Below are 13780 nucleotides of genomic sequence, written 5' to 3'. Positions count from 1 at the left end.
CCATTCTTGGGCACATTACATTTTTGTATGAGTCATAAAAAGTATAAGAAGGCCCTCCAAGACCAAGACAAAGTCACCTCCTTCAAGTTGGCTAATTAAGCATGGGCAACAACTATAAATAGGGTAGTTTGGATTTTATTTAGTGACAAAATTTCAGAGCAGATTTCGGTGATCATCATACAATCTGAAGCACAAGGGTGCGAAGTACAGCAAGGAAGCCTAAAAGATTAGCGAAAGGAGGAGGAAGTAGAGTGCAGTTCTAAGCTTCAGGTTTTGGGTCTGTTTTAGGGTTCTCTTGCTATCACATGTGTGAAGAAAGAGGAGATAATCTGCTGCAGTAAGACCGAGTTTGAAGGTAACCAGATTGAAGTCTTAAGGAAGGTCGAGTCAAGCTAGAAGGAGACTCAGTCACAAGCGAAGTAAATCAAGGCATAAGAAAAGTTCTTATGTACAAGTTAAGGTTTCTGAATTAGGATTGCAGACCTAACTCTAGGAGGTCGAAGGCTTGAAGCAAAAGAAGGTCGAAGTGGAAGAGGAGCCAATACAAAGGAAGGAGTACAAGGTTAACTATCATCGAGGGAACTTTTGTTTTGGTCTTGGAGTGGCAAATAGGTCAAGGGTCTTGGTCTTGCTATTCGTCAATTGGAATCTCTATAAGAAGAATTTGTTCGGGTTTTCCTCTCAAGAGTAAGATCTTTTGGCCCTGGCTGATAGCCTATATTCTGTGTCTCTTGTCTCTTTATGGTTTATGCATTGGTAGCTGTTTGATGAAAACGAACACTAATAATCTAAGTAAAGGAAGATCCTAATCTAAGAAAGTAAAAAGCATTCACAAGTAGTTACTAATAAAAAAAAGATCACTTAATCTCTATGCCTTAGATTTCTCAACAAGTAGTAGGAGCAAAAATGGGATGAATTCATGTTCTTTTAATGGTGTGCGAAGGTTATGGTTAGCATTTACAAACTAGAAAGGGGGCAGACTGCCATCTGAATCAGGAGAAATGGCTTCCTTTTTTTTTGGATTGAACTATGATTAAGGCATGGAAAGTTCAAGCATCAGTTGGCCCATTTGGCAGAGACCACTGTGATTCATTGGAGTATTGGCATGCTATATTGAGATATAGATAACATCACGAAGCAACAAAATATTTCTACTAGTGATGAGTTCAAAACTGTCTCATTCGCTGTGGATTTCTCCATATCTTGTTTTTCCTCTTACTAATTTGTAGTTGGTTAACTGTCTCATTTGCTGTGGATTTCTCCATATCTTGTTTTTCCTCTTACTAATTTGTAGTTGGTTTCCTTTGAGCTTATTGGTGATGTTTTTTGTAACGAACAAAGTTCGTATACTCAGAGGAATGCTCTGATACCAATGTAACGAACAAAGTTCATATACGCAGCAATAATCTTCAGAATACTTCGAAGACAAAGACATCCATTGTAGGACAAGTAATTGTATATTGAATATTATATAAAATAATTGATGAGATGATTACAAATGAGGGTGAGGGCCTGCTTATATACCTAGGCATGTACCTCTTCACAAATGGTCATGTCCTTAGAGACATTCCTTTTCACTACTAATTATTAGTTAATTAATCATTAATCATTATTATTGTTATTTACATTATTTGTATTATTTTATATATATTTTATTCATAACATTTTGTCCTGTTTTTATCCAGACACTGATAAAATGTGGAACATAGAATGTTGCATTTTTGTGACATTGACATATGACGCTGCATAGTTAGTAAGCCACATGTGAATGCCGCCACTGTATTTACCACTCACAATTGACTCCATTGTTTCGTGACTAGTCAACATTTTACTTGCCAAGAGTATAGTATGTACTATGAAGTGGCCTATCTCATTGTATACAACTGTCAGATAAATTCCATTGCAAGACATGAATCATATTGTTTGTATTGGGCTTCAAATCTGTTAATGTTTGGTATGTTCTATGCTTAAGAGCAATTTACTTCAATTTTCTTGTTAGCCCAATATCAATGTCCAAATTAGCAATCACATTAGCTTGATAGTAAAATGCAGATAGAACATAAACATAAACAGTGGAAGACAAGCCAAGACAAGAGGACACAAGATGTGGCACCAGCCAGGGACAAACCCTAGTGTGGGGAAACACTTGATCAAATCTTCTTTAGTCTTCAATAGTTCAGCAGAGAGATAGAAATAGAGTACAATGATTTAAAGTCACTACTGACTTGCCAAATAGGAGATCAGACATCAGAGATATTAACCATGAGGATGACTTCAATAAAGCTACAGTTCTGGTACCAAAGGCTGAAGATTTCTATACAGCAGATGTTAGCCCTAAAGTTGCTTCACCAATCACCTAGAGTACTGCTGCTGTCCTTCCACAAGACCCTCCTTCCTTTGCTGCATCACTGGTTATATCAAAGCTGCAAGTTAGACACCCTTTACATGCTCCAAGGACTGGTGTCTTTTCTTGGCAAAACTGATCACTGGTTAGGGCACCAAACACTACTGAAACAGTCCTCCAACAATCATCAAAACAGCCTTTAATCTCTGCGGTATTACCTCACAGGAGAACTCCTTGGTTATGCTGTTGATCTGGGCATATACAAGCGCTCAAACACCCCTACGCAATCCTAGACTGTGGTGTTATGGCCTGCGGCCTAACATAGTCTTCTTGTAGCTTCCAGGCAGCATAAACCTTATTCCTTGTCCCTCCAACAATATTCCAACAGATCTGTTCCTTAGCTCCTCTAACTTGGCCCTCCTTTCAGTCTTCCTGAAATGGCTTCAGAACAGCCTTATTTCACCCACGCTGAATGCTCCTTCTTGCTGCGGCTAGGGCATATCTGAACTGTGGCTTTAGACCTTGCTTTTGCTGCGGATTGGGAGCCTCTCTTGACTGCGTATTAGAGCCTTCCCTTTGACTGCGGCTAGGTCTCCCACTTGACCTCTCTTGCCACTAAACCCAAACGAGTGGAGAGAGATCATGAGAGATGTGTGTGCCTCAAATGACTTGAGGTCTCCTCTATTTATAATGCAACGTTGAGGTTGAGCTGGGGGTAATTTGTTTGCTGGCCGACCTTGACAAATTGTCAATAACACAAATAAATTCATATCTCCATAAACACACGTCGGAATCGGATGATCTTTAGATCAATCCTACACCTCTCAAAGAGAGGAATCCAAGAAAAATATCAGCTGCCATAAATAAGGTGACCCATATGGAGTTTGGCCCTAGTTGCCAATTTTAACAAAATCACATTGTATTTCACTATTCCTAAAGCTGTGTTCATGTTGTCTATGGAAACTGTGTTGCAATGTCTGTTCTAGAATCTTGTTCATTAAAATCTGTTTCTGTTGCATTTTTTTGTAACATTGACACATGGAGTTGTATAGTTAGTAGCATGTGAATGCCGCCACCTGTAATTACCGCTCACAATTGACTCTCTTGTTTTGTGACTGGTCAACTTTTTACTTGCCAAGAGTATAGTATGCAGTGATGTATCTCATTGTATACAGCTGTCAGTTGAATTCCATTGCAAGACATGAATCATATTGTTTCCATTGCGCTTGAAATAACATTGTATGTCACTGTTCCTAAAGCTGTATTCATGTAGCATGTGAATGCGGCCACCTGTAATTACCATTCACAATTGACTCTCTTGTTTTGTGACTGGTCAACATTTTACTTGCCAAGAGTATAGTATGCAGTGATGTATCTCATTGTATACAGCAGTCAGATAATTCCATTGCAAGACATGAATCATATTGTTTCCATTGCGCTTGAAATAACATTGTATGTCACTGTTCCTAAAGATATATTCATGTTGTCTATGGAAACTGTGTTGCAATGTCTGTTCTAGAATCTTGTTTTTTAAAATCTGCTTCTGTTCCATTTTTTGTAACATTGACACATGAAGTTGTATAGTTAGTAAACTGCATGTGAATTCCACCACTGGTATTTACCGCTCACAATTGATTCCTGTTTCGTGACTAGTCAACATTTTACTTGCCAAGAGGATAGTATGCAGTGACCTATCTCATTGTGTACAACTGTCAGATAAATTCCACTGCAAGGCATGAATCATATTGTTTACATTGGGCTTCATGTATGTCACTATTCCTAAAGCTGTATTCATGTTGTCAATGGAAACTGTGTTGCAATGTCTGTTCTAGACTCTTATTTGTTAAAATCTGTTTCTGTAATGAACATTAGTTCATTTATGGAATCTCAAACATAGCAAGGGTAAAGAGTTGAAATCCATTTAGGATAAATAATTATATAATTGATAATGATTGGATGAGATGATATACGGTGAGGCTTGTGACAGTATAGATAATCATGCTTTTATTGTTGCATGAACATGCTAATAGTTATTTTCTTAAACAAGTTTTTGGTTGGTGGTTTTCCCTGACTTTCATAATATTTTGTACTAAAATTCAGCTGGGTTTTACATGTAACAGTTGGTTGTACACAGATGTCGTGAATGTGGGCAGGCCCTTCCCGAAAGCTATGAACCACCTGCTGATGAACATTGGACAACAGGAATCTGTGGCTGTGCTGAAGATCCTGAGAGTTGTAAGTTCAATTCCAATCTATAAGCTATATATTGTCTTCTTTTCTGTTGCTACTTGAAAGCTTGATTGCATTTCTGACAGATTAGATGTAAAATGTATATACTTATAATCTCTTTTGATCGAAATATTTGCAGGATTAGATTTAATAGAAATAAGTATGTTTTAGTTACCTTTTGTCTCAATCAAAAATAATCTTCTTAAATTTAATTCTAAGTTGTTTAGATAATCAGAAGCAGATGCAGGTTTTGGAAATGGTACTTTTGATTTTCCAAAAATGGGGAGAGGGTATATAGATGATATCTAAATCTTTGTGTTTTTTAAATATTCATAAATATTAGAAAAAATCAGAAAATTAAAACAATTCACAATTAACATATTGTTGATTTTTCAAGTGCAATAGATTCAAGCACAATTTCTGAAACTGATAATTATTTCTAATATTATTGATATTATTTTTAGCACTTCCAGTTTATCATTAAGCAATTATACTTCAGAAATTCAACCAAAAAAACAGTAGGACAGTAGAGATCACAATAGAACAATGATGCACAAAGACACAAGATTTTATCCTGGGAAAACTCTCTTCTAGGGAAAAATCCAACAACCTTTTCTTAGAGAAATTATCCAATTCAACAAGAGAAACAATCTGACCTTTTCAGTCAAAATAAACTCAAACTGACCAGCAACAAGATCCAGGTCAAACCTGGTCAAACTGTCCACAAGATCCTGTCAAACATCTGCTCAGAAATTTCGGTCAGCTCTGGTCAACTAGGCCGAATGTTGGCCTCCTGCTCCTCCACAGAAAATTCAGTCTACTTCCACATGAAATGCTCAGAAAAAATTCGGCCCTTCTCCACAAGTGCGAAGTCAAACAGAGTCAAAACATAGATAAGATGCTTGGTCAATGCTTGGACTAGTCTGGTCAAACTTCAGACTGTTTCTTTCCTTTCTCCTTTGCATAGATGAACAAAAGATATGATTCTTGAGTGATCCGAATTGGTCGTTTGAGGAGGAGGATGAGTAGCATATATATAGTCATCTCATGAGCCCGAAAAGGTGTGACAAGTAGGCTGGCCGACTTGACTTTGTGGAGACAAATAATTTAAATTTCAAAAATTTAATTTCCCTCTTTTGAATCCGACTTGAAATACAATTCATATTTATCATTTCTTTTGATTTTTTCAGAGGGCTAAAATAAATTATGAATACTGACCATAGCTACAAAATTCATCACTCCCTCTTAGCTAGGGAGGTATTCATAATGATTCCTTTAGATGTTCTCTTGTTGAAAAATTTATCTATCCCAAGAAAAGGTTGAATGAACTAGCTATCTCGATGAATCCATCCACCTCATGTTCTATACTAGAACCCTGCAGAAAGCATCCCGCATCAGCATCATGCAAAGAAATCTAGTCACCCACTAGACATATCCCCTTTGCAAAGGATCTAGTCACTCACGAGCCAATTACCCATTGGCTGGTTAGGTACCCCTTGACACAAGACTAGTCCTTGTTTCACCAATCCACCAAGTTGTCACTTGTAATCAAGCACCCTCTAACACGTGGTGAAACCCTAAGCCCATTTACCATTCCCACATGTCGTCACATGCTATTGAATGGCAAATCACTTGGCTGATGTTATAGGCACTCACTCAGCCCACTAGTTAAATAACCATTAGCAATATGGTCAGGTAACCCCTGACCGAGGGGAGCACTTTGGGCCTTTATGCTTACTGGGCCAATCTTTGTAGCCACATTACATGGCCCTCGGTCATTACCCATGACTTGTCATATCTTGACCTAGGGAGAATCTTCGCCCCTTGATGCTATAACATCAATGCTTCCTTTAGCCAAGGGAAGGATTCTCAACCACTCCAAGCTTGTCCTTGAAGTATACAAACTTCATCTTGGGACAAAGGCTTTGTGAGAATGTCAGCAATCCTACTCATTTGTAGAAATGCATTGGAGCTTCACTGCTCCTGTCTGTACCATATCTTGGTAGTTGATCTCAATGTGCTTTGACTTTCATCACGATTGTTTCCAACATCTCATCAAACAATCTTGCGAATAGCTTCCGAAGCTACGCTTCTTCAAAACTTACCAAACCAGCTGCAATATACTTCGCTTCAGTAGTGCTATCAACTTCCTGCTCATCATAGCAGATCCCAAGCTGAATCATTATACTCATGTGTTCTTTTGCACTACAACTGTACTTCATCATTTGAGGCATATCTCAATTTACATCCAACTGTGCCATGTCGGTACCTTAGCACATGTGCTCCCTCTGCCACCTACATTCTTCAGATTAGTTGCCATGGATTGGTTGTCCATCATCCCAAATCTTTGAAGAATCGTGATAATATGCTTCATTTGACCAAGGAAGTGTTGGAAAATCAAAGTAGTTATATTAGGGTTTGATTCTCCTTTCTTGATAATTACTTGTGAGTGTGTTGGCTTCTTTTACTTCTTTATTATCTTATCTTTCATCAAGAAATTACCATATTATGTGTGTATGAAGATCACAAAACAAGAGACACAAGATGTAGACACTATGCCAGGGCAAAACCCCCCGAGGGGAAAACCCAGTCAAGAAAATTCTTCCTTTCAATAGTATTCTTTGAGACTCTTCACCCTAGACAAAGACCAAACCTTCCCTCAACACCAATTCAGCGTCCTAGATCTTCGACCTCTTTCCACCAACTTCGACTAGGAAACAACTTCCGGCATCAACGAAACTTGGAAGACTTCGATCTCCCAAACCAAGGCACGAAACTAAGAGAGAGAGGCACCAAAATGTCGATTTCCTTCTTCTTCTTAGACTTTCCCAAACTCGCACTTCCTTCGTCTTTCTTAGACCCACTTCGTCCTACTTCGCACTTCTCCAACTACTCTTGAGATATCGAACTTTCTTGAGATGAATTGCTCCAAATGACTTCGACTTACTTCTATTGATAGGCTCCATGTGAGGTCGAATAGTGTCCTTAGGCCGACTTGGTGTGGAGGATATATAAATTATATTTGACTCAATACTAAACCTTTTAACATGATTCAAAAGCCAAAGAAGGGTCTCTTTGAATATACAATGACTCTATAAACTCAATATTAATCCTAGGAGTCCGCAATGGGGACTTTGACTAACATAATGATGACCCAAGCATGAAACCCATGTTTTAATAAGTCATTGTTACAATAATAAAATTTCTTTTCTTTATTCTTTTGACAAGTACATTTCATGATGACTCAAATACATTAATGAAGACTGAACCTAGTTACATTTTACAATACTCCCTCTTAACTAGGGAGTTATTCATAATATACAATGGAAGATCTCAAACTATATGAAAAATGAAGAACTTTAGGCATCACAATGCCATGGATTAGATTCTTGACCAAGGTAATCTATCCATTGGTCTCTCAACAATTTAGGCATCACAACACCACAGAATAGATTCTTGACCAGGGCAATCTATCCAAGTGGGAATAAGGTGTACTCAAGCTTTCAGCCTCTCTAGGTACCATCAGGCTTATTTGCTAACCACCAACCCAGGGACCTAGGTGCGTATCCATGGTCAGAGCTCTACGACCCACGCCACCTTCCCTACTTTAAGACCTAGACATCAACACAAAGTGTCAGCCAGATGTCTTCCCAGACAATGCTTCACTCGCAAAGCCTCAACAAATCTCTTCCACATTCTTATCATCAATACAATCAACAATATCTACCAAACTAAGCAGGTTCCTTATATATTCAAACTTCTTATTAGGAAGAGCCTTTGTTAGTATGTCTGCTACTTGTTCATCTGTCGAGACATACTCCAACTTCATGATCCCATCCTGCACCAAGTTCCTAATAAAGTGGAACTTATTGTTGATATGTTTCGTTCTAGCATGAAACACGGGATCTCTAGACATCTTGATACAACTTTGATTGTCACAATTAATCACAGTAGGACCCAAAGACTTCTCGAACAAATCTGTCAGAAGCTTCCTTAACCAAACAACCTCTTTTCCTACTTCACATGCAGCCACATATTCTATCTCAACACTACTTAAAGCAACATGATCTTGCTTCCTACTCATCCATGAGATCATAGCAGCTCCCAGACTAAAACATCCTCCGATAGTGCTCCTTGCATCGGTCTCACTACCATTCTAATCATAGTATGTGAAACCAATTAGCTTGACTTCCTTACTATCATACTTTAGGCAACGATGTATAGTGCCATGAAGATACCTCAATATATGTTTGGCAGCTATCCAGTGATCATGACAAGGCTCCAACTGAAACTGACTAAGAATGTTTATTGCAAAACATATATCTGGCTTAGTATTTACTAGATATATTATGGAACCCACAAATCGATGATAGGAGGTAGGATCCATGAGACTAGAGTCAGATCCCCTCAACTTCTTGAGATTGGTGATCATAGGAGTAGTCATCGGCTTCGAATCCATCATCCCGAATTTCTGCAACAACTTGATGATGTAATTTCCTTGCCCCAAATATATCTCCCCAGGTCTTTGCCATACTTCTAGACCAAGGTAATAGTGCATCAGTCCTAGATCCTTCATTTCAAATTCAGCTGCCAACATCTTCTTGCATTCTTGAGTTCTTCACTCTACACCTGTGATGAATAGATCATCCACATATAGTAGAATAATGACGGGCTCATTATTCATGACCTTGATGTAGAGATTCAGATTGACAAAACTCTTTACGAACCAAATTCTAAGTAGATATGCATCCATCCTAGCATACCATGCCCTAGGTGCTTGCTTCAAACCATATATGGCCTTCTTAAGTCTGCAAACATGAGAGTCCCTACTATTAACTTCAAAGCCTTCGGGTTGTTCGATGTACACTTCCTCATCAATGGTCCCATTCAGAAATGCGGTTTTCACATCCATTTGATGGATATTCCACCCCATTGTAGCAGCCAATGAAACCAACGATCTAATGGTAGTGTACCTTGCTGTGGGTGCAAAGTGTTATCACTAGGCTAGAAAGAGTTGGGCTGTCTTAACCTCTAACCTAGTGCAACTATTTCAGACCACTTGGACTGGAAGTTAGCCCTTCCAATTTGAGAGGGCTCTCTCAAATGTTTATCAAATTTACTTGAAACAACTCAAACAACAAATAACTAACTCTGATTTCTTTTTTTGTGGTTTTGCAGGTAAATAAAAATGTGATCATTGCCACAGTGTTTAATGGAAACTGAGGCATCTATAGCTTTGAAACTGATATCAAATTAACATCCACAGTCATACATAGTAAATGAAGGAAATTGGAGCAGTTTGACAAGATTTCCAAGTAATCAAGATACTATGTAAAACAAAAAACAACATGGTAAGAACACATGAAAGCCATGACATGAATCTCAGGTACAAAAACAAAGTTGCTGCAAATTTTCTATTAATAGGATCAAAAGATTACATAAGGTCAATTCTTCACATTATCCATCAACCCTTCTCAAAGTTGAAAAGCTACCTATTTATAGAGAAAATATATTTTTACATCAACTTCTCACCTGGGCCAGATTCGATCCACTATCTAAGAGACTTATTTCTATTTTTCTTCTAACTGACAGAGTCCTCATAGGGATTTTCTATTTTACATAGTTGGAATTCAACTAGGACTCTACTAGCTTTTAAAACTCTAACCACTTTCTGTTGATGAAGATAACCGAGCTCAACTACTTGCTGAATTTGCTGGAGTGTCATTACACCTTCGACATGTTGTTGATGACTAAATTTCTTTTTGTTGACTGTCCTCTTTAATGAGTTGGCTATTATGCTAATGTGGCTATGTGCTGACTTGGCATTCTGAAAAATAGGAGTTTTGCATGATGAAGTGGACACCCTTCATGATCTAAAGTCCTCCTTATCATCTTTTTAGATTTGTCTGCAGTTTCATCATAAAATTCTATCTGCTTTGACACTTCATTTTGCCATTCTTCAAACTCAAGTTTGGTTTTGATAACTTCTTGTCTAGCTTCTCTTAATTGTTCCTGTAGAACCTCTATTTCACTTTTTTCTTGAACAACCTCCTTGCCTTTCTTTTTCTTTGTTGGCTTCTTTGATGGTTTTGTTTTGTCCAATGGTACTTCAGGTATCTCCTCAACTTGCTGCATTGATCTTGTGACAGGTTTCCTTGGCCTAAAAATGAAACCATGTTCTTCTTGAGTAAAGTCTAATTTCTTAGCCCTCTTGCTTTTCTTCTTGGTTTCAATTTGGGTCACTTCTATAGGTTGCTCAACTGGGCTTTCTTCAATTTCTATAGCTTCTAGAATATTAGTTAGCTTGCCCTTCTTTGTACTCTGTTCTCTATTCTGTCTTCTAGTCATCCTCCTTTTGGTGCTTGTGGAAGTCTCTATTACAGGTTGCTCTGCCACTGATTGTTGCTCGACTACTAGTTGCTGCTCTTTTCTAGGGGTTGTGGATTTAGATTTTGGAGTTCTCCTAGAGGGGGTAGCAACATCTAATTCATATCCACTTAAGAACAAGAAGGTAAGCCAATCTTTGTTTAATCTATTTAACTCTTCAACCACCAGCAATTTGATAAGTCCATGATGAAAAACAGAGGTACTGCTTGTATCTGGTTTAGCTTGAACCTTGTCAGCCATTTTCCCTAGACTTCTGAAGAGATAGAAGGGGATATCTAAGGGTTGTTTACCTGTGAAGTGGAGCAACAACCTGAAGTGGTACTGGTAGACCATATGGAACCTTCCTTCACATGTAAAATATTTTTGAATAACCATCAACAACTTGGAATAATGCTCCTTAAGGCAGGTTCTGGAGATGCCTACTGTCATATCAATCCCTCGATGTTCTTCCTTCAAAAATTCATCACAATTTTGTAACTGGAACTTCTGGACTTTAAACCACGTCTCCCCTGACCTTGGGATTTCAGTAGCATGGGCAATGGTGTCTGGAGAGACAGTCAAACTCAAGATGCCAACCTTCGTACCAATCCTGGTGAAATTGATGGCGAAGTCTTTAGTAATTTGCACATGAAAACCCTGCAATTTTTGGCAAAATCATAGACATCCCACGTTGGCAAATGACTGTACAAAAGCAAGGTCTTCTTCAAGCAATTTCATATCCGTGGGCTCATAACGCACTACAACACCTCCTTTGTATTGTTTTCTAGATGCCATGCTATCAACATGTCGGGAGCTATTTGCACACTGCTTCCTCTTCACCTGCAGATCGATTTGAGGACACTTAGACTGCACTTAGACCACACTTAGACTCATTTTGACAGCGCAAACCCTATTACAATGACCACACTTGTGAACCTTTGGTAGCAGCAGATGGTATAAAGAGGAAAAGGAAAGGTAAGAATGAATAAAAAGAAGTGGAGGGCATGATAATAAAGGTATTTTACGACTCAGCACAACTTTGACATCACTAAAAATCATTTAAAATAATACTGTTACACAACGACAGACTTTCGTAGCGAGACAAGTGTTAGGATGGACCGTTTTGCTACAGAACTGTCAAGAACTTTCATAGCAAATTCTTGGTTTGTTGAACTAGAGTTGTTGCGAAAGTTTGTAAAACTGTCAGATGACTCAATTATGAAACGATGACCTCTATACAAATGGAATCATGACCTTTCCTCTTTTATGATGATCCTATCAAACACTAAATGTACCATATGACAAATTTTACATGAACCTAAACATAAAAAAACCTTATCGAAAATGACTAATCAAACTGAAAATCATTTCTAGGGGTTATCATGGATAACACAAAGGTTTCTTCATAATTAATGCCTTCCTTTTGAGAGAAACCCCTTGCAACGAATACTCCAAATTCTCAGCTGGAGGACCCACGAAGAAGAAGTTGCTGATGAATGGACAAGTCCCTAGCTAAGAGGGAGTTATAACAAGTTACCAATTACAAAGGAACTTGGACAAGTACCTTGTCAGAGGATACTTGGGCAAGTCTTCCTCAATTGAGAGGAAGTGATAGACACAACATTTTTGTCTTCACTTGGGAAGAAAGAATGGGAGGATTGGGTAATCATTTGGCATCCGATACTCTTTGAGGATGTGTAGGGCATCCAAGACAAGAGTAGGCAAGAGGACCGATATTCTTTGAGGGCTGGGAACCCAAGACAAGAATAGTCCTAGAAGGTCATACTCAATGAACACCTAGGTGGGTATGTAACTTGAGAGACAATGGCTAAGGTGTCTATAAGTAATTGGTCTCGCCAACATTGTGCTCTGATCTATTGAGAGATAGAGCTGTCAGTCAAGGCCTTGCTGTGGAAACAATGTTGGTTACTATGATGCTATAACAGATGGATTGCCAATCTGGTTTCTCTTATGTGAATTCTTCAAGATTGAAACATAGCCAAACACCTTGTAATGTGGTATGAATACTTCCCTAGTTAAAAGGGAGTGTTGAAAGAAATGTAACTAGGTTCGGTCTTCATAAATGTACTTTTGATATTTGTATTTATTCAAGAAAAGAAATATTTTTTTTATAATATATGTTAATGAGTTTCTTCTTCATTAAAATAGGTCTAGCACATGTTAAAGTGCTATAGGCGAGTCAAATAGTCAAAAGAAAATGTTGAAGACCTTAAGGGCATGTTGCACCATGTATATGTTTGTGTAAGAGTCAAAGAACATCCCTCCAAGCAAAGTCAAGTCTCCTCCAAAGCAAATACACCATCAAAGAAGCTATCCGAAGCAAAGACATCAAGTCGGCCTACAAATAGCTAGTCGGCCTTCAAGTCGGCCTAAAGGAGGGACAAACCTCTATATATAGAGGTTGTCCACTCCCTCAAAAGACAACGCATTGATATCTCTGAAATCAACGAAGTAAGGAGGCAAGTAAAGGGTAACGAAGGACGAAGAAAGGGTCTCCAAGTGCAGCGAAGAAGAAGGGTACACAACCGAGCTCAATAGGACTATTTCTAGGGAAAGCTGTAGTCACACGTGCGAAGGAAAGAGCCTCTTCCTGCGGTCATTACAACACTATCATCACAGTCACATAACTTCGTTGGTTGGGCAATCTAAGTAGGCCTATAAGGCCTCTCACTCAAGCGAAGAAGGAGCTCTCTCAAGCGAAGAAGGAAGAGGTCAATATCACAAGGAATACAGTCACACGTGCGAAGAGAAGGAGGTTGTCTCTACTGTCATAACAACCCTCCCATTACAATCATACAAGTTCATTGGTTGGTGAAGAGA

General features: G+C 38.5%; 1 protein-coding gene across 1 annotated transcript in view; it reads left to right on the top strand.

Moving 5' to 3' along the window:
* Positions 1 to 13780, top strand: part of LOC149259469 (cell number regulator 6-like) — a 123122-nt gene that overhangs the window by 93455 nt on the left and 15887 nt on the right. Inside the window, exon 2 of the mRNA XM_089418309.1 lies at positions 4465 to 4579. Coding sequence (XP_089274435.1) covers positions 4465 to 4579 — 115 coding nt within the window. The remainder of the gene's footprint in view (positions 1 to 4464; positions 4580 to 13780) is intronic.

Source organism: Pinus tabuliformis, chromosome 6 (genome assembly GCF_031772625.1).
Source record: "Pinus tabuliformis cultivar Carrire ecotype Pingquan chromosome 6, CPIR1, whole genome shotgun sequence".
Taxonomy (NCBI): Eukaryota; Viridiplantae; Streptophyta; class Pinopsida; order Pinales; family Pinaceae; genus Pinus; species Pinus tabuliformis.
Note: the sequence above shows the minus strand (reverse complement) of the source record. Positions and strands in the feature narration are given on the sequence as shown.